Source organism: Miniopterus natalensis, chromosome 4, assembly GCF_054644295.1.
Source record: "Miniopterus natalensis isolate mMinNat1 chromosome 4, mMinNat1.hap1, whole genome shotgun sequence".
In the NCBI taxonomy this organism is placed as follows: domain Eukaryota; kingdom Metazoa; phylum Chordata; class Mammalia; order Chiroptera; family Miniopteridae; genus Miniopterus; species Miniopterus natalensis.
In genome coordinates this window covers 42,978,913-42,997,386 of record NC_142084.1, presented here as the reverse complement: position 1 = coordinate 42,997,386, position 18,474 = coordinate 42,978,913, and the positions used below count along the sequence as shown (strand labels likewise).

The window sequence follows — 18,474 nt, the reverse complement described above, 5'->3', positions numbered from 1 at the left end:
CACACCGGCCGGTGTCTTTTTGAAATACACCTACACACATTTACTTGCTCACTGATAGTACCCACTCACCAATTTAGAATTACAAGGATGCTCTGAAAAAATCTGACATTAAAATAATATATCATGATCAATTTGCCTTCATGCAGTTTTTTGAAAATATGATTTGTAGTAGTAATTTTCCAATATAAACATGTAACAATCAATTTTATCATTCTTTGTTTTTAGATAAATTCTGTATATTTTACTCTTACAAATAAAGCTTTAAGGGATATCAGTGTTCATAAGTCTTTATTTGAATTTCTGACTTTTTAGTTGGACTAAATTCATTTAAGTGAAAATTTGGGACCAGAGTATGAGTTCTGAGTATCTTAATGCATATTAGCAAATTTCTTTTCAAAACTTTTCATCTCATACTCTTTTCCCTTTCACTGAACTGTTGCTGTAATTGGATAATTTTTAACTTGGTAAATAAAAGCATACTGTTTTGAAGTCTACACATTAATTTTATTACTAGTGAGTGTGAACACCCATTATTATGTTTGAGTTGTATTTTTTCTAATACCAATTTGTTTTCATTGCTCATGCAAAGAAAATAATCATTCATGATTTTTTTAGTGATATATAAAATGGCTTTATATTTTAAAGGTATTAACCTTTGTTTTTTTTTGTTGCAGTATTTTCCCCCATGTTTGCTTTTTATTATACATTTATAGTCATTTAAATTTTAATATAGTCCAATTAAAAGGTTTTCATTTATCATTGCTTTCATTATTTTTAGTTTCAGTTTCTTTTTCTCACTTTATGATCATTTGACTATTTTCCTGTATTCTTTTCAAGATTTTCTGTTGATGTAATTTAATCTTTAATTTTTAAAATAGGAGACATTTTCTTTGTGTTGTATGAAATAAGACTCTAATCTGATTTTCTCCTAATGCTTTAGACAGTGTCTCCAAAATAATCTCTCTCTGGTGTGCAAAGCTTTCTTTATTATGTATTACAGTCTGATGTTTGTTAGGTTTTCTGTTGTGCTTCATTGATTTTTTTTTTTTCTTATTGCTCATCACATAATCATTAAGCTAATGTAACCTTTTTTGGGGAGTTTTGTGTATTTTAAAAATTTTTTATCATGGAAGTTTAAATAAATATATAAATGTAGAAGTGATAATATAATGAATACTCATCATCTAGATGCAACAACTGTAACATTTTTGCCACATGTGCTTGATGTTTTTTCTTTTACTGAAGTGTTTTAAAGTAAATTATAGGCTCTGTAACAATTGACCACTTAATACTTTAGTACAAATCTCTGAAACATGATGATATTTTCCTATGATTACATCATTACCATTTGCAAAAAATATGTAACAATAATTCGCTAATGTCTTTCAATACCTAGTCTGTATTCTGATATTTCCTATTAGATCAAAAACGTCAGTATCAGCTAGTTGTTCTGACAAGGACTCATTTGGGCACTACACATTACATTTTGTTGTTAAGTTTCTTTAGTTTTCCCTTTTTAATTTTGGAGCAACCAAAGTTTATAGACAAGTTAAAAGTACAGTTCAAACTTAAAAACAAATTTAATGATACATAATTTATATACCATACAATTCAGCCATTTCAGTGTACAATTTACTTTTAGTAGTCTCCAAGTTTTGCAGCCATCACAGTTTGAGAATATTTTTATCGTCTTAAAAAGAAACTACCTATTACCAAACTAATCAATGTATATTGCTGTTTTTCCCCTTTTTTCAGAGAGCCCCACCTCCTCCAATGGCTTATCCGATAGACTGTTTTTAGAGTCCTTCCCTACTCGCACTTCTCAGGACACTTACTTGCTTACGTGTTCTCTTTCATGAATCAGGCTTCCTTTTCTAGCGGGAAAGCACAGGAACACATTATAATGTCTTTTATCTTTTAATAAATGAAAAACAACCTCAGAGCCTTCTTTTGATTGCACTCTCCTGCCTCCTGTTTTTCTATCAGCCTAGTAGTCAGCTTTTAAATTAGTTTTCCACATACATTATCTCTTCCCTCTGAGCTTCCTCATGGCACTCTGGCTTCATGGCAGTAAGGCGTCTAACCCCACTACCACTCACTGCCCCTTCGAACTTCCCGAGATTACCAGTGACCTCAATGTAACCAAAACCCGTATTCTTCTGTCTTGGTTTTCATTTTAATAAACCTCATGCTATTGACTACTCCCTCCTGTCTTGACTTTTATTGGAATCCGATTCTCTCTTTACTCATCACTTCGCTATTCCTTTTCTGTTGTGTTTTTATCACATATCCATAGTGACGGGAACATTGCCTTACACATAGTAGGTGCTCGGTAAGAGTTCAGTAAAGGAATGCCAATTACTGCCTACACGTTTGCATCTTTTTCTTATTCTGATTAAAAGTGGGAATGCTAACGGAAAGATAACGGATTAAATTAGGCGAGAAAGGCCATAGCAGAACTATTTTCTACCCTATGACTAGCAAGAATTTAGTTTATAACAGTATTTCAAATGGTCGTGATTTGTGGCTTTCAAATTACAGCTTTGAGTTCCTCAATCCAAAAAGTGCTGATTGTACTTGAAATGAAGGAATAGGCACTTTAAACTATAAAATACAGGTTAGCACACTTTACATTAAAAAATTGCAAGGAGCATTGTTGGCTACATTGTTTGAGCTCTCTGCTGTTTAAGGGTAACCTAAATTTGAAACTGTGTTAGCAGGGTGATAGCAGGAAAATGGAGCTAAAGAAGATGTTCAGGTTCTGGGCTCCACAATTTATCAGTTGGGAAGTCTTAGGAAAAACTTACTGAACTTCTCTTTGTCTTAGTTTCCCTTTTATTAAATGAATATAATGAAACCTTAATTGAAGGTTTATTGTAGAGAGTAAAATCTTATATAAAGTGGGTTAAAACACATTGTAAACTGTGGTAGTGATTATTATCATCGTTTTTGTGTCTAATCCTTTAGAATTTAAAGGTTCGTATCTTCATTAGAGAAATTTTATCTAAATTAAAGCTTTTCAGAGGAAAGTTATGTTCATTCATTATTTGAATTTAAATTATGTTCTGAATAATGGTATTTTGTAGATTGTAACAAATTAAGAAACACAGGATTTCTGATACTGTTGCCCTTTAGTTTTAGTTAGGTTATTTTTCTTGACTTATGTTTTTAAACTGCTGGGTTAGAATACAGATAGGAAATACATTTTCTTGTAAGAACTATTATTTATACATACATATTATTTTGAAAATGAATTTTCTAAAATGTTTTCCTAAAAGCTATTCAAAAATGAAATAGTTGAAATAGTATTTTTGAGATCATTATAAGCAGCATCTCATTAATAGTATTTTTTTTTCTTGATCTAAAACTATTAGATGCAACTACGTAAACAAATTGAAACTTCAGGTAGTTTACCAATTCTGCGATATACTGGTAACTTCTTTATTAATTGTTTTTATTTAAGTCACGGAAACCATTTCATCTGACTATATATAACCTAACTGCAGTTTATATATTTGCCTCATGATTTCTTCCATCAAAGCATGAAGAAGTGAATTATTGAAAAGATAAAAATAAATTTGTTTGCTTTCTGTCAGAGTTCATATCCACAGCCAACCTTGATAGAAGACCAGAATGATTTAGACAAGTTTGCTTTGGAGATTCATAACATATGCTTGCTGGACAGAATTGAGTTATCTCTGCTCTGGAGAGTAAGTTATTGTAGCAGGAGCTGACAGAGATGAAGATAACTGAGGGAAATTCAATTACCTTTTAGTGTTTTCTTTCTAATAGGATTCTTAATGTGAAAAAGATCCTTAGATGATGCGCCTCTGTTACTTGTGAGATCTGCCTTGATACCTGTTTCCAGAATACCATGAACTTTGAATTCCAGGCCTTCATTAAGTATGAAATAGGCAGCTTACTGTTAAGAGTAGTTTTGATTGAAAGGTCTTATTTTTACTTGATGTCGTTGGCTGTGTTTATAATCATTAACTACCCTCTGTGGTTTTCTTTAACAAGGTATATATTATTTTAATACGCTGGGAGTTATTTTTCTCTCCCCTTTGAGTGATCTCTCTGGATGTATGTGTTAGCTTCTCAGTGTTGATATATTTATATTCCTCTAATTATCATATATCGAAGCTGAGTAACCTTATTAAATGCTGTTAGAATCCCCAAGCTTCCATTTTTACTTTGCTTTTTCATTCTGTCAGACTTTTTGCTAGAATGGTGTTTTTACTTTCTCACCCCCTTTTACTTTTCAGTGTCTTGCTGCCTGGCTTCTCTTCTGTTTGTCTTCACCCTAGAACAAATAAATTTAAAATGTTCTCTTGAATATCATTGATGATTTAATTATACTATCCAGTGGCTCTTTTTCATTCCTCATTTCCGTTGATTTCTGCATCATTTGACAGTGATAACCAACCCTGTCATTATGAAATTCTGTTTTCACTTGACTTTCTTACCCAGTGTTTTTCTGATTAGCTTTTTACTTCTCATGGTTCTCTTTGTAGTTTCATCTCTCATTTTTTATTTCTTTTACCAAAGTATAGGTCTTTTGTAAGAATACTTTCTTGGTACCCTTAACTTTTTGCTCTGGTTTAGAAATATTTAATGTCAGCATTATCTAAAGCCTTTATATAGAAGATAAATATTTTTAAATTAAAAATTTTTTAATGCTTTCAATAGATAATTTAAAATACAAAATACGCCCAGCCGGGCGTGGCTCAGCAGTTGAGCGTCGACCTAGGATCCAGGCAATCGGGGTTCGATTCCTGGTCAGGGCACATGCCTGGGTTGCTGGCTCGATCAGTGGCTCTCTCATCATTGATGTTTCTATCTCTCCCTCTCCTTTCCTCTCTCTGAAATCAATAAAGATATATTAAAAAAATAAAAAATAAAATACAGAATACTTTGAGAACACATATAGTGAAAGACCCCGTTAAACCTATTCCTGGATGCCGTCTATCTCCTAACCCTCATAGTAAACCATTGCTAGTTTTTTTGTGATTCCTTTTATGGTTTCTTTATGCACATATATAAATAGTAATATATATTGCTATTTCTCTTTCATTATACAAAAACTAACATATATATAATCTTCTATTTTTTTGATTTTTTAAAACTTAGTAATTTTTAGAGATCTTGCATTCCCATCAGCAGCGTCAGTGTTTTTAATAGAGTATGTTATCAAATTTTTAAACTTGCCATTCTCATAGTATATAGTTTTAATTTGTATTTCTCCTGTGGTTTTAACTTATATTTATGTTTTTTTATGAATGAGTTTGATTACCCTTGAGTCTTTTCTATTCCGCTGAGAACATCTCATTGCCTATTCTAATGGATTGTTTTCTTACTGCTTTGTAAAAGCTCTATCTTAAGGGATCAACTTTCTGATATATGTCACAAATATTTTTAGCAGTCTTTTTGTTGAGTTAGGTACGGTGAATTTTGTTGTTGTTCTGTAGAAGTATTTAAAAAATGTTTTTGTTGAATTTATGAATATTTTCTTTTATGACTTCATTTCTGGTTGGTAGCTGGAAAGGTCTTCTACAAGCACAGATTATAAAGGAATTTCTTCATGTGTCTGCTAATATTTCTACAGTTTTGTTTTTTTACATTTCAATATTTTATTTATTTGGAATTTATTTTTGGATAAACTGGGATATCAATCTAAATTTATTTTATGTGACAACCTAGTTATTCCTATACCATTTACTGCATAGTCCACATTTTCTCTTGGTTTGGGATGCCACTGTTATCATGTATTAGATGCCTGTATGTTTTGGGGTCTGTTCCTTGATGTTCTATTTTTTCCTATCTGTCATTTCACATCTTGTTGTCAAACTCTTTAAATTATTGAGGTCTTACAATGTGTTTCAATACTTTTAGCACTGTGCTGCTCCCTTTCCTCATTGAGTTTATTTTTTTATTTTATTTTTTAAAAAATATATCTTTATTGATTTCAGAGGGAGGGAGGGAGAGGGAGAAGGAGAGATAGAAACATCAGTGATGAGACAGTCATTGATCGGCCGCCTCCTGCACGCCCCCGACTGGGGATCGAGCCCGCAACCCGGGCATGTGCCCTGACCGGGAATCGAACCCCGATCGCCTGGATCCTAGGTCGATGCTCAGCTGCTGAGCTACACCTGGCCAGTCCCCTCATTGAGTTTAAAATTATTTTTCAGAATTCCTCTGTGTAGTCGTCTTTATCTGACATTAGATTCAGCCCGTCTGGTTAAAAAACCGTTTTCATTTGATTCCTTTGGACTTTTCAGATGTGCAGTCATGTCATCTGCAGATATTGATAGTTTTTTATTCTTTTTTCTAACTTTTATTCCCCTGATTGCTTTTTCTACTTAATAGAATTGCTTATTCAGTTGTTATCCAAAAATAATAATAATTATTGTTGACTGCCAGACTCTGTTTGCTAATGTTTTATCTGTTATTTTACCATTCTGCTCTCTGTTACAATGAGTTCAACCTTTTGCTTTTAGATTTCACACCTAAGTGAGATCAGCAGTGTAATGTTACAAAACAACAGTGGGTGCTTTATCTATAGTTCTTGACTTTAGCAGAGTTACTCTGGTGTTTCCACAGTGATTGTGATTCAGTCTTTGAGCTGAAGTAGGGACAGCATATCATTGTAATGAAATACTCATTTAGTTGTCTTTTGTTGAGCTCTTTGCTTTTTAATGAAGAATTTTTTTAAATTTTGTCATATTTTAGTAGAACAGTAGAGTTGATTGTATGCTTTTAAAACTATTGGATATATCAGTATTACGCCAGTATGGTTTCGTCATTTTTTTCTCCTGAATGTATTGCCAGGTTATGTTTGCTAATGTTTTATTTGTGATTTTTGCATTCTGTTTATAAGTTAAATTAGGTTCGGATTGTTTTTAAGTTTCCTGTCAGTTTTAGATATTTCGCAGGTTTTGGTATCATTGTTTTACTTGCCTCATAGAAAGAATTAAAAATTTTGTGTGTGTTTTTATGCTCAGATGCAGTGTAGTATGTACTGGTAGAATTGGAATTACTATCTGCTTCTTGAGGATTTAGTAGAATTCTCTTTTGATGCCATTACTGTAGTTTAGAGCTTACCTTGGCTTTCACATTTCCAAAAATCTGCTCTCGTCTCTCTATCTATGTGCTATCCTGGCTTCTTTTATACTAGATAATAGCATAAAATATATTTTTGATAGGAACCTGGACCTCTTTTCCCCCCATTGATTTGTTAGAGAATGGAAGGTGGGGGTTGGGGAGAGAGGGAGAGAGAGAAACATCTGTGTGAGAGAGACACATTAACTGGTCGCCTGCCCATGCATTCCGACCCTGGCTGGGTAAAGAACCTGCAGCCCAGGTACATGCCTTTGACCGGGAATGGAACCTGCAACCCTTCGCTCCGCAGGCCAACACTCTAACCATTGAGCCAGTCTGGGCAGGGTGGACACTGGTTCTCCTGATGCTTAAAAAAAAAAAAAATCTCTTCCAAGAAAAGGTCTGAATATACTCCTCAAAGATTTCCATTTGTGATATGTTATAGTCATCTTAACAGTTGATCAAATCATGTGTTAGTGTAAAAATTGCCTTTTCTTAATGAATTTTAAAATAAAGATAAGAAAGAAACTAAGGAAATTTAAAATCTTCACAGTGTATTTCATACAATACTTATGTATCACTTGGAATTTGCTCTTAAGAAATTAGAATATTGCTTCTCTTATTATTTATTAGTAAAGCTCTGAATATAAGATCAGGTGTTTTATCATAGAAAGCAAGATGGTAGTACTTGAGTTGATAAAAATAGTTTCCTTCTCTTTACCTATTATATTATACTAGTGCTACTTAAGTGTCGTCTGTTGACCAAGCTGCTTGTTACTAGTCCACAAAGAGAGAACTACAGAAACTGAATACATATTTAGAATCTTTTATAGCTTGAATGCCTGGCAATGTCAGATTACTTAATATGTTTTCAGTGTATTTTAAAAAGTAACCCAAAAGCTCATTCTTCATTGCAGATATTTTGAGAAGCAGCACCTAAAAGCCAGTTGATAATCAGATGTATTATTTTGAATTAGTCTGTTAGTACATTTGAATAACAAAGCAGTTACAAAATGTAACAATAATCAGCTAAACAATATAAATATAGTCAACTATTTCTATTAAATGTTTCATATAAACCTTTGAAAAATAATTTCTTATGAAGGAAATGGGTAAAATATATTAGGCACCCAAAGAAAATATAAACAAGCATATATCAGGATATTTAAACAGAAAGGTATTACTCTGTTGTCATTAATATTATTAACAGGAATGCCTTATTCTGTTACTAATATTAATAAAATAACAAAAGAATAAGAAAAGTCTTATTCTGTTATTCTTATCTTTGCTTTTAAAAAAGTTTTTTTAAAAAAATATGTCTTTATTGATTTCAGAGAGGGAGAGAGAGAGAAACATCAATGATGAGAGTCATTGATCGGCTGCCTCCTGCAGGCCCCTGACTGGGGATGGAGCCCGCAACCTGGGCATGTGCCCTGACCAGGAATCGAACTGTGATCTGGATCTCTAAGGTCGATGCTCAACTGCTGAACCATGCCCAGCTGGGCTTTAAAAAGGTTTTTATTTGAGCTTGTTCTCTTAGGTTTTTGGTGTTTGTTGTTGTTGTTGTTGGAATTTTTTTTTTTTTTTTTTGCATTTTCATTGTGCTATATTTACTTTTCTGAATCTTAAATGAGCCATTTGTACTTGGTGAACAGTTAGTCTTTAACTGTGTAACTCTTCCAAATTCTAAATGGCTCTTTCTCACTTCTCCCACATACACAATATATATTTCTTTTAGCAGCATCTCATGTTGTAATTATTTTTATTCCCCTCTGTCGGTGTGGCATGGTTGGAGAAAGGGACTGTTTGCTGTGCAGTTTAACTTCTTGGCTATGCCTAGGATAAATGTTAGGTGTTACAGTATGCCTGGCAATGTTTTAATTGTTTAATGTCTATTCTTATGTGATACTTCTGAAAAGCATATCACATTATATCTCTTTTTGTGTGAGGATACTGAGGCATAGGGAGTTTAAATAGCTTGCACAAGCATGAATGTGTCAGGGCCAAGATTTAAACTCTGGTCGACTGGTTCTGAGTCTGTGCTCTTAACCACAGTGTGAATTAGGGCTTTAATAAGAATAAAGTAATTATTTTTTTGTCTTTCTGCTTTTCTTGATTGTTCTCGAACTCTTTTTATTTGAAATTTAAGCATGAGGCTTACCTATTTTTAAGTAGTATATATATTTAGTCATATTAGCCTAAAACAAGTAAGAGACCCCAGTTTTGTATGCTAAAAAATTATATTGGTTAAGTAGCTTTCTTGAGTTAAAAGATGATAGGATTTGCTTAAGGTCATCCAGCTCTTGTGCAGATTAGCAGAAAGTAAAGCTTGAGAAAGTAAAGCTTCTTGATTTCTCTCTCTCTGCATGTGTATATAACTAATGTTCTGTGAAGATATATTACTGTCTTATATTATAATTTTTAAAAACATAATTATTTGGGTTTGACCCTATCTGTTTAAATTTCAGATTAATTTTATTGATCACAGATGCTAAGCACATTTTACCAAACTGATATATGATATATGCAGGCATTGTTGAAGAAATCAGCTTTAGTATTTACCTAAGAATTTTGTGATGTATTTATTGTTAGTAAGTAACTCTAATGAAATAATAAAAACATAATACTATGAGTGGTTTTGACACACAAATAGAAACTGTAGCTTTCTTAATGTTGTTTTGCTTTTATAAATATCTATAAACATTTTTTTATTATCAAAAGCCTTCAGTAAAAAATTAGAACCTATGTTATTCTTAAAATTATTTAAAAATAGTTTGAAGACTACAGTTTGCAGAGATAAGAACACAACACATTGTATCCAGTCCATTAAAACAATAAGAAATGGGAGAGATACTTTGATAAGTGTTCTGCCTGTTTTAACCTTGAATGCTATTATCAGGAGGGATGATGCTATATCTGTTTCATTGGCTTCGGCTTTTTCATGCTGAGAGAAATCAATACTTTCAGTCGTTGGATGACAGAGGAATCACTTCAGAATTAAAGGTGGCTGTCACACATTGTCATTGGTTGACTTTCGTTTGCTATAGAGGTTTTTAAGCTTTCATTTTTCTAAGTCTGTTTTTTCAGGAGTCTTTGTAAGATTTCTGTGGATAACATTTTTTTTTCTGATTAGACTTTAAATATGAGTTAAAGAGATCAAGTGCAAAGACCTCTAAAACTGAAATACTGAAAAGTTGCTTAATTTTCTGTCCCTTAGATGATTTCCCTCTTAAATGATTTCCAATGAGACAAGTAATCTATAGTGACTTTGAGACAAATTGGGAAGTAAGGTAGTACACTTAAGTGTTTATCATAAAGTATGTTTAGTTAACTAAAAATGTAGTACTCTGTAGCCATGAAAAAGAAAAGGTCAAACTACATGTCCTGACATGGAATGATGTGTGGTTTGATTCCATTTACTGTGCACTGGAACTGTGTTTTACTGTTAACAGTGGACTCCCCACCCCCACCCCTGTAGAAAACTGGCCAAACAGAGAGAAGGTAGAAGAGAGAACTTTCTTTTATATATATATATATATACACACACACACACATATATATATACACACACACATATATATATATATGTAATTAGTTTCTGATTTGCTTTTAAAAACGAGTATATATTTAAAAAAAATTTTAAACAAAAAATTTATAAAAGCAATATACTTCAGTTGCTTAGTTAAATTAAGTGTTACTAAATTAGGAGAAGGACTTATATTTTTAAGATTTTAGCTTTGAAATGTTTAACTGGAATTCATTTTTAGTTCACAGTAATGTGCAGACTTAATGAAAAATTGCTTAATAATCTGTTTCTCATAAAATAGACCAAAACTTAATTCTAGAAACAATGTACATTTAGCATTAATAATTTAATGTTAAATTAAATTATTGATAAGTAAATAAAATGGTTGTGAGAAGTCCTCTAAGAATTTCTATCTAATCAAAACCCCTTTTTCCTCTATTAAGCTAAGTACTGTTCTGATTTTATGGAATGACTTACTTATTTTTTTTAAATATTTAAGTTTGTTTCTTTTAAAGCATTGTAATTATTTATTTATTTATTTATTTTGTGTTTATTTTTTTCTTTTTTTAAAAAATATATCTTTATTGATTTCAGAGGGAGGAAAGGAGAGGGAGAGAGAGAGATAGAAACATCAATGATGAGAGAGTCATTGATCGGCTGCAGCCCGCAACCTGGGCATGTGCCCTGACCGGGAATCGAACCCTGGTCGCCTGGATCCTAGGTCGACACTTAACCACTGAGCCACGCCTGGCTGGGCAAAGCATTGTAATTTTTTAAACCAAATTTTAAACTTTATATAAATGAAATCATAAAGTGTGTGTTTTTACATGGTATTTATTTTTAATTCAGTATTATGTTCATGAAATTCATTCAGTTTGTTACATTTTCCTGTTTTATTTTCAGTGCTGTATAGTTTTCCATCACACAAGCAGACCATTAGTTTTTCATAATCTCTTCTGTTGATCTCTTCTTATGATCTTCCTAAGGTTTAGGAAGTCTCTTTCTATTCTTAGTTTGTAGAATGGTTTCCCCTCCAATCATAAAAGAGTTTTGAATGTAAAATACTTTAAAAAATATCTTGAGATGATATTTTTCTCCTTTTTTTTCTATTATGTGGTGAATTATGATGATTGATATTCAAATAGTAAATTAACCTTGCATTTCATGGAAAAACTCCACTTTATCATGATGTATATTTCATTTTTTACATAGTTAAATGTGAGTATTAGGAGCTTTTTGTTTAGTTACACAAATTATATTTGTGTTTAGTTTTCTATTCCTCTACTGTAAAATTAATTGCAGTGTACATCATACCCTTTATTATCTGAATGAGTTTAAGATTTTTATTATTTTTTTCCTTAAATATTTAATATTTTCTAATATAGCATTTAAAGCTACAAATTTTTCTTTAAATACTGCTTTAGCCAATTTCCACAAATATTTCTAATTTTCTTTGTGATTTTTATCTTTGATCCGTAAGTTATTTCAGTATGTATTATTTAATTTCCAGTTATTTTGGAACTTTTCAGATACTATTTTTTCATACTATGTCTTCAGATAAAGAATCAGAAGGGACCTTGCCCTGGCCGGGGGTTGCTCGCTGGTTGATGTGTCTTCCCCGACATCAAGAGGCTTCGGGTGCAGTTCCAGGTCAGGGCACATGCACACCTAGGTGGCAGGGCAGGTTCCAACTCTGGTTTGGGTGCATACAGGAAGCAACCAGTCAATGTTTATCTCTCACATTGATGTTTCTCTCTCTCTCTCTCTCTCTCCCTTCCTCTCTCTAAAAATCAATTAAAAAAAGAACCAAGCAGACCTATCCTTGGGTGAGGATATGAAAAAGAAAACAGCTTCTAGATTTATAGATCTCTTTTTGTAACTTCCTCTCCTCTAGTAGTTTGTTCTTTGAATAAAAAAATTTTTAATCCTCACCCAAGGATATGTTTTTATTGATTTTGAGAGAGAGAGAGAGACATTGATGTGAGAGAGAAATGGCAATTAGTTGCTTCCTGAATGCCCCGCCTGGGATGGAGCTGCAGCCCAGGTATGGTCCCTGATGGGGAATGGAGCCCGCAGCCTGCAGGCGCCTGGGAGGACGCTCCAGCCAGCCGAGCCCCTCAGCCAGGGTTCAGGTCGGGGAGAGTAGATGATAACGGGAGTGGATGATATCGCCACAGTGAGTCTCACAGAGCGTGAGAAGTGCCAGCATCTGTAGGGAAGACGGGAAAAGGTCTGGCCACCAAGAAGGGTGATGAGAGAGGTGATGGGAGGAATTGGCCCAATCTGAAGTTCATTTCTGTCTGAGAATGCAAAGGACAGGTGGTAAAGTTAGGGAGAGACATAGCATCTGGAAGGAATGACCCAATGTGATACTACTGTTATTTCTTTATTTACATTTAAAAAGCCAGAATAGTCACTTGAGTTATAAATGGCCAGTCTAAATTTTTTCTCCCCTTGGTTATTTCTTTATTTTCTCTGCAAGTAAGTGAAGTTCTTTTAAGAAGTAGGTTTATTTATGTTATTTTAAATTTATTAATGCTTTGGTAATAAATCTTAGATTTCTTTAGCAATAATCAAATACATTTGAATTGTTAGTTGTCAAGGTGCTTATTTTATTTCGTCTTAGGTTCGGATGTTTTTGTGGTCATTGTTGTGATTTCATATTACCCAGTTTATGTGTTTCTTAAAACAGAAAAGTTGATATAAAGTAAAACTGATTGAAAGTATTAGACCTGGCCCTTGGTTTTATTGATAAATGGTACATTTTGGTGCAGTTTCTTGGAATACCTCCATTCAACCTTTAAACACAAGCACACACACAAATATATAACCCTACCAGTAAGTAACGTGGATTTGATCTTGAAGCAGATATTCCTGATTTGTACTGGACTTTGATATGTCACACATAGAATGTATTATTGGTTTTTAATAAGAATGTGTTCAAATTGCATTTTAAAGATATTTTAAAAAATAGATACAAGTTCATTATTTCTTTACAAAACATTCTTGTTTGGTTTCCTTTTATCATGTTTTAAGGTCAGATGTGACTCTAATGTTCCACAATGAGACAGAGATTGATAATCGAGAAAGAATAGCCCTTTAATGTGATTTATATCTATAGATTTTATGTCAGATATGAAAAGTTGCTGTTTAAATTGTAAAGGAGGATCCATTAAAGAACACTTTAAACCATTTTACTATTTAGCTTACCTTGGACTCATTTTAGGATTATGCCCTTTCAAGAAAACTTGAACAGCTTACCAAATGTTTATAAAATATAACTTGATAAAGTTAAATTATTTAACATTAATAAAAGATAGAAATAATAGGCTATTAAATAATGCATTTTTTGATAATTTTAGTACTGTTTAATATGAAGGCATATGGTGTTTCAGGGGAGTATAGAAGCCAGTGATTTTCTAATTTCCACCAATAATTTTAATTTCCTCTTATGATGTTAGACAAAGGCAGATTATGGGTACAGTAGGGAATGTTGTAGGTATAAAAATTCTGTACATGTCTACCCTTTTGTCCTGTATGTTTCAGTATATGGTTGGGTTAGATATGATGTAACCTCTAAAGTGCTGCCTGGTTCTTGAGTAAGTCTCTGAAAATATCACACGGCAGTTGACATTTTTGTTCCATGGAGTAATTCACTGTCTTCACTTAAACTACTGTCTCTTTAATTGTCCCTTCCCCCTTAAGTGTTTCTTAATCATTTTCTTTATTTGTTCAAATCATATTTTTGACAAGCTGCATTATCCTGTGTTTTGTTTGGCTCAGTCTTGAATATAGCATGTGACAATTGCCTTTAATTTCTTATAAATTAATTTAGTTCCTAACATGATTTATTTTCTCCACATGAAGGTTTAGATGAAAGAACTAATTTTCATTTACCAGTGTACAAAAACTAAGCTCTCAGAGGTTTCCCCAAATCTTTTGATTGTCCAGATTTTAGAGCCATTATAATCCTCTCATTTTACAGATGAGGACAGTTAGACAAAAGATCTAAAGTGAGTTAGTTGCCCAAATCTGACGGGAGATACTGCCAAGGATGGTACTTTAATATGGTTTTATTTTGCTTCCTAATCTCGTGTTTATTCACATATTTGTGTGTGTGTGTGTGTGTGTGTGTATGTACATATATATAATACATATTCATATATATATATATAGAGAGAGAGAGAGAGAGAGAGAGAGTAGTATTTTTAGTGGCAGTTTTCAGTCCTCATGCATTTCAGAATTTCTTCTACTTTTTTACTTGTCCTTTGAACTTGGGTCAAACTGTACTGCTTCTCCCCTCCTGAAATTGTCCCGTGTTTTTCTGCCTTGCCTTTGCTTTAAGGTTCTCTTTATTCTCATCCAAGGGTGACTTCTCACAATCTTCCATTATTTTGTCTTTCTTTATAGCGTTTTGTGTATTCCTTTTATTACTTTTTGTAAACCTTCCTATTAAAAACCATTTTTAGCTTCAGTGATTTAATGTCAATGATATACCTTTATTACCACTTCCCTCCTCCCAATCTAGATGGAATGGGGATTCTCCAGGGCAAAGGCTGTCAAGATAATTCAACCTTTGATCTCTATAGCCAAGTGTTTTGCACAGACTAAAAGATAGTTGATTTTTATGCATGTTCATAAAACACCATATCTGTTGGGTTGCTTTTTGTGTTAGGAACACAAAACCTAATTCATACTGGTTACAAAGAATGAATGGGAGCTTATAGGTTCTTATAAAAAGTCTAAAAAAAGCATCATAGAATGGCTGAAGGTAGGCTGGTCTTTGATCCAGAAGTTCATGATTCCATTTGGAATAAGCTCTGTATTCCTATAATTCTCCTGGCTCTGATCTCTTTGGGTTTTAGCTTCATACCCAGGCTAGCTTCCCTCTTAGTACAGAGAGAACTTTCAAAACTTCTGGAATTATGGGCTTCCCCTTTTACACCCTAAGAAACAGGAAGGAAATACCAACAAAAATCCTGACCTTTTCTTTTAATGCACCAAATCAGATCAAGTCCTCTCCCCTGAACCAATTTGTCATTGTGGGCGTGATTTAACTCACATTGGTTTAGGAAAATTAGGGTTCTCTCTTGTTGCTGTGGAGGTCTGACTGGTATACCACAGGAAAGGCAGGCAGTCATAATGGATATCACATACGTAAGCTAGTAATATTTGTTTCAACATTATATTTTTGTTACCTGTCATAGGTTGTGTATACATATGTATGTGTACATGAGTTTGCATTTGGAGGGGTGGAGCCCAATAGACCATATGAACAGAATCAAGAATCAAGTATATATTAATCTTTGCTTTCCTATTTTAAGCAGTTAACTAGGTATTATAGCATAAACATGATACGATGAGTATCTGAATTCCAGAAGAAGAAAAACATCTTGAAAACTGGTGATTGTATTGTATTTGATTATTGCTGAAGAATCCTAAATTTTTTTGGCAAAACTGATGATATCTAAGATCACCTGGGGATCTTACTAAAACCCAGATTCTAGTTTAGTAGGAGTGGAGTGGGACCCATAATTCTTCATTCTCTCTAAGATTCTAGGTGATTCCAGTGCTGCTGGTCGATTGTGATAGCTAAGGTTTAAAAGCCCATACTGTTTTTGTCATTTTCTAAAGGTGTTGAGAACTAGCTGTTTACTATTTCAAAACACCATAGTCCCCTTTCTGGACCTCTGCTGTGGCCTTATACCTTGTGTGTCTACCTCTTTTATCCCACGACATTCCATTCTCTAAATGGCGTCTGCAGTGATCATTTTAATATATAAATCAGTTGCAACACTTCATTGCTTAAAACCTTCTACTAGTATCCCATTGCATTAGAATAAAATCTAAACCCCTTAGCACAGTTACACAGTGCTAAATGACGCAGCTGCCTCCCTCCAAGCTTATGTCGTTCTTTCTCTTGTTCACTTTGCCTGGAATGCTTTGCAACCCCCCTTCATGCCACTTGTAATGTGGGCCCTTGCATCTTTTCCTGACTAGCTTCTTCTAATTATTCAGGTCTCTGCTAAAATATTAACCACTTCTCAATATATTTTATGAATGAATTCAGAGAATAAATTCTTGGGAGATTATTGTACTGAAAATATATCACTTAAATCTTGGTTAATTCAGTTAGTGAGGGATATAAGGGTAACTTTAAATGTTGGTTGTTTCAATTTGTATTGGAAATTATTTCATGATGCATTTTAAAGTTTTTTTCCATATTTTCATAGGATTAATAGATTTTTTTTTTTCTATTCAAGTCACTCTGTGCCCAGTATTCTGCAGACAAGCGAGAAGATGAGAAGATGTGTGATCATTTGATAAGAGCAGCCAAATATCGAGACCATGTGACAGCAATTCAACTAATCCAGAAAATTATCAACATTCTCACAGACAAGCATGGAGCCTGGGGAAATTCTGCAGTGAGGTAAAGTGATACCTTTAGGATTTGGCCACTGATACTCTGTAGAAGGCCGAGATTTAGATAAATGGCTTGGGATATGATCAAGGCCAGATGAAGACCAGAGTAATTTAATTTTGTATTTTATCATCTATGAATTTGAAGCAAAGGGGAAGGAGAAAACCGGTATGGGTGTAGCTATAGATCTTTGTAGATATTTCATTTCCCTCAACTACTTTTAAAAAATATTTACTCATATATTTATTCATTTTGAAGTGAACTGTGTTGTTTTTGTTGTTGTTTTGTGTTAATCCTCACCTGAGGAGATTTTTCCATTGATTTTCAGAGAGTGGAAGGAAGGAAGGGAGGGAGGGGGCAAGGGGAGAAGAGAGAGTGAGAGAGAGAGATGTGTGAGAGACACATCAGTTGGTTGCCTACCGTATGCACCCTGACCAGGGCCAGGAATGGAACCTGCAACCTAGGTATGTGCCCTTGACTGGAAATCAAACCCATGACCCTTCTGTGCATGGGCTGATGCTCTAACCACTGAGCGCACTGGCCAGGGCACTACTTACTCACATATTTATTCATTTTGAAGTGGACTGTTAAGGAAAGTAGCTACATGTATATTTGAATATATATAACTAACAATATTTTGTTTTAAGAAACTCTTTCCTCTTTTACATTTTTGAACTTTTAACACGTAAATTTGAAAACATAGTATGTGTTGTTTTCTTGAATTGCATTGCAAATTGTAAGAATACGATGATAAAAATGGTTAAATGCCCTCTTTAAAATTTTATTCATTCTATCGACTTCCTTTTAAGATTACCAGATTGCACATTATTTTTTATTCTGACCTCTAGAAACAAAATATTTAGATTACTTTCTCGGACTAAGGAAATTAAAAGACAAATTGTAAAACTTAGTCTCATTGAAACATTTTATGCTACAAATCTTAGAAATATGCTTTGACTCATTTAAGTAATGTTAATGAAAATGCTCTATAATTTGCCATTAGAGATATTTTTAAATTCCTCATTTCTGTATAATTTTTGTTAGAAGATAACAAAAAATGAAAACAGTCAATTGTTTATATATTATATAGATGTAATTGGTTTTCACTTGTATTTTAAGCAATTTATGAGTCTAGCTTTAGAAATTTTCCAGTGAGTAGAAAATCATTTAAATTTTTTAAAGTGGAAACTATTTGAGTTGAAAGCTATTTGTTATGTGTGGTTTTTTTAAAAATTAAATTTATTGGGGTAACATTGGTTAATAATATATAAGTTTTAGGTGTACAATTTTATATAATACATCATTTGTATATTTCATTGTGTATTATCTTCCAAAGTCTAGTCTCCTTCTGTCACCTTATATTTGACCCCCTTTACCCTTTTCATCCCTTCACCCTCCTTCCCCTCTGGTAACCACCATACTGTAGTCT

The 18,474-nt window shown here is 33.2% G+C and overlaps 1 protein-coding gene across 2 annotated transcripts in view; it reads left to right on the top strand.

Annotated features, from left to right (window-relative positions):
* LRBA (LPS responsive beige-like anchor protein) overlaps nucleotides 1-18,474 on the top strand; it is a 504,104-nt gene that overhangs the window by 197,935 nt on the left and 287,695 nt on the right. For both annotated transcript variants that reach the window (XM_087816509.1, XM_087816508.1), the window contains exon 37: nucleotides 16,888-17,054. In XM_087816509.1, the coding sequence (XP_087672635.1) occupies nucleotides 16,888-17,054 (167 nt within the window). The remainder of the gene's footprint in view (nucleotides 1-16,887; nucleotides 17,055-18,474) is intronic.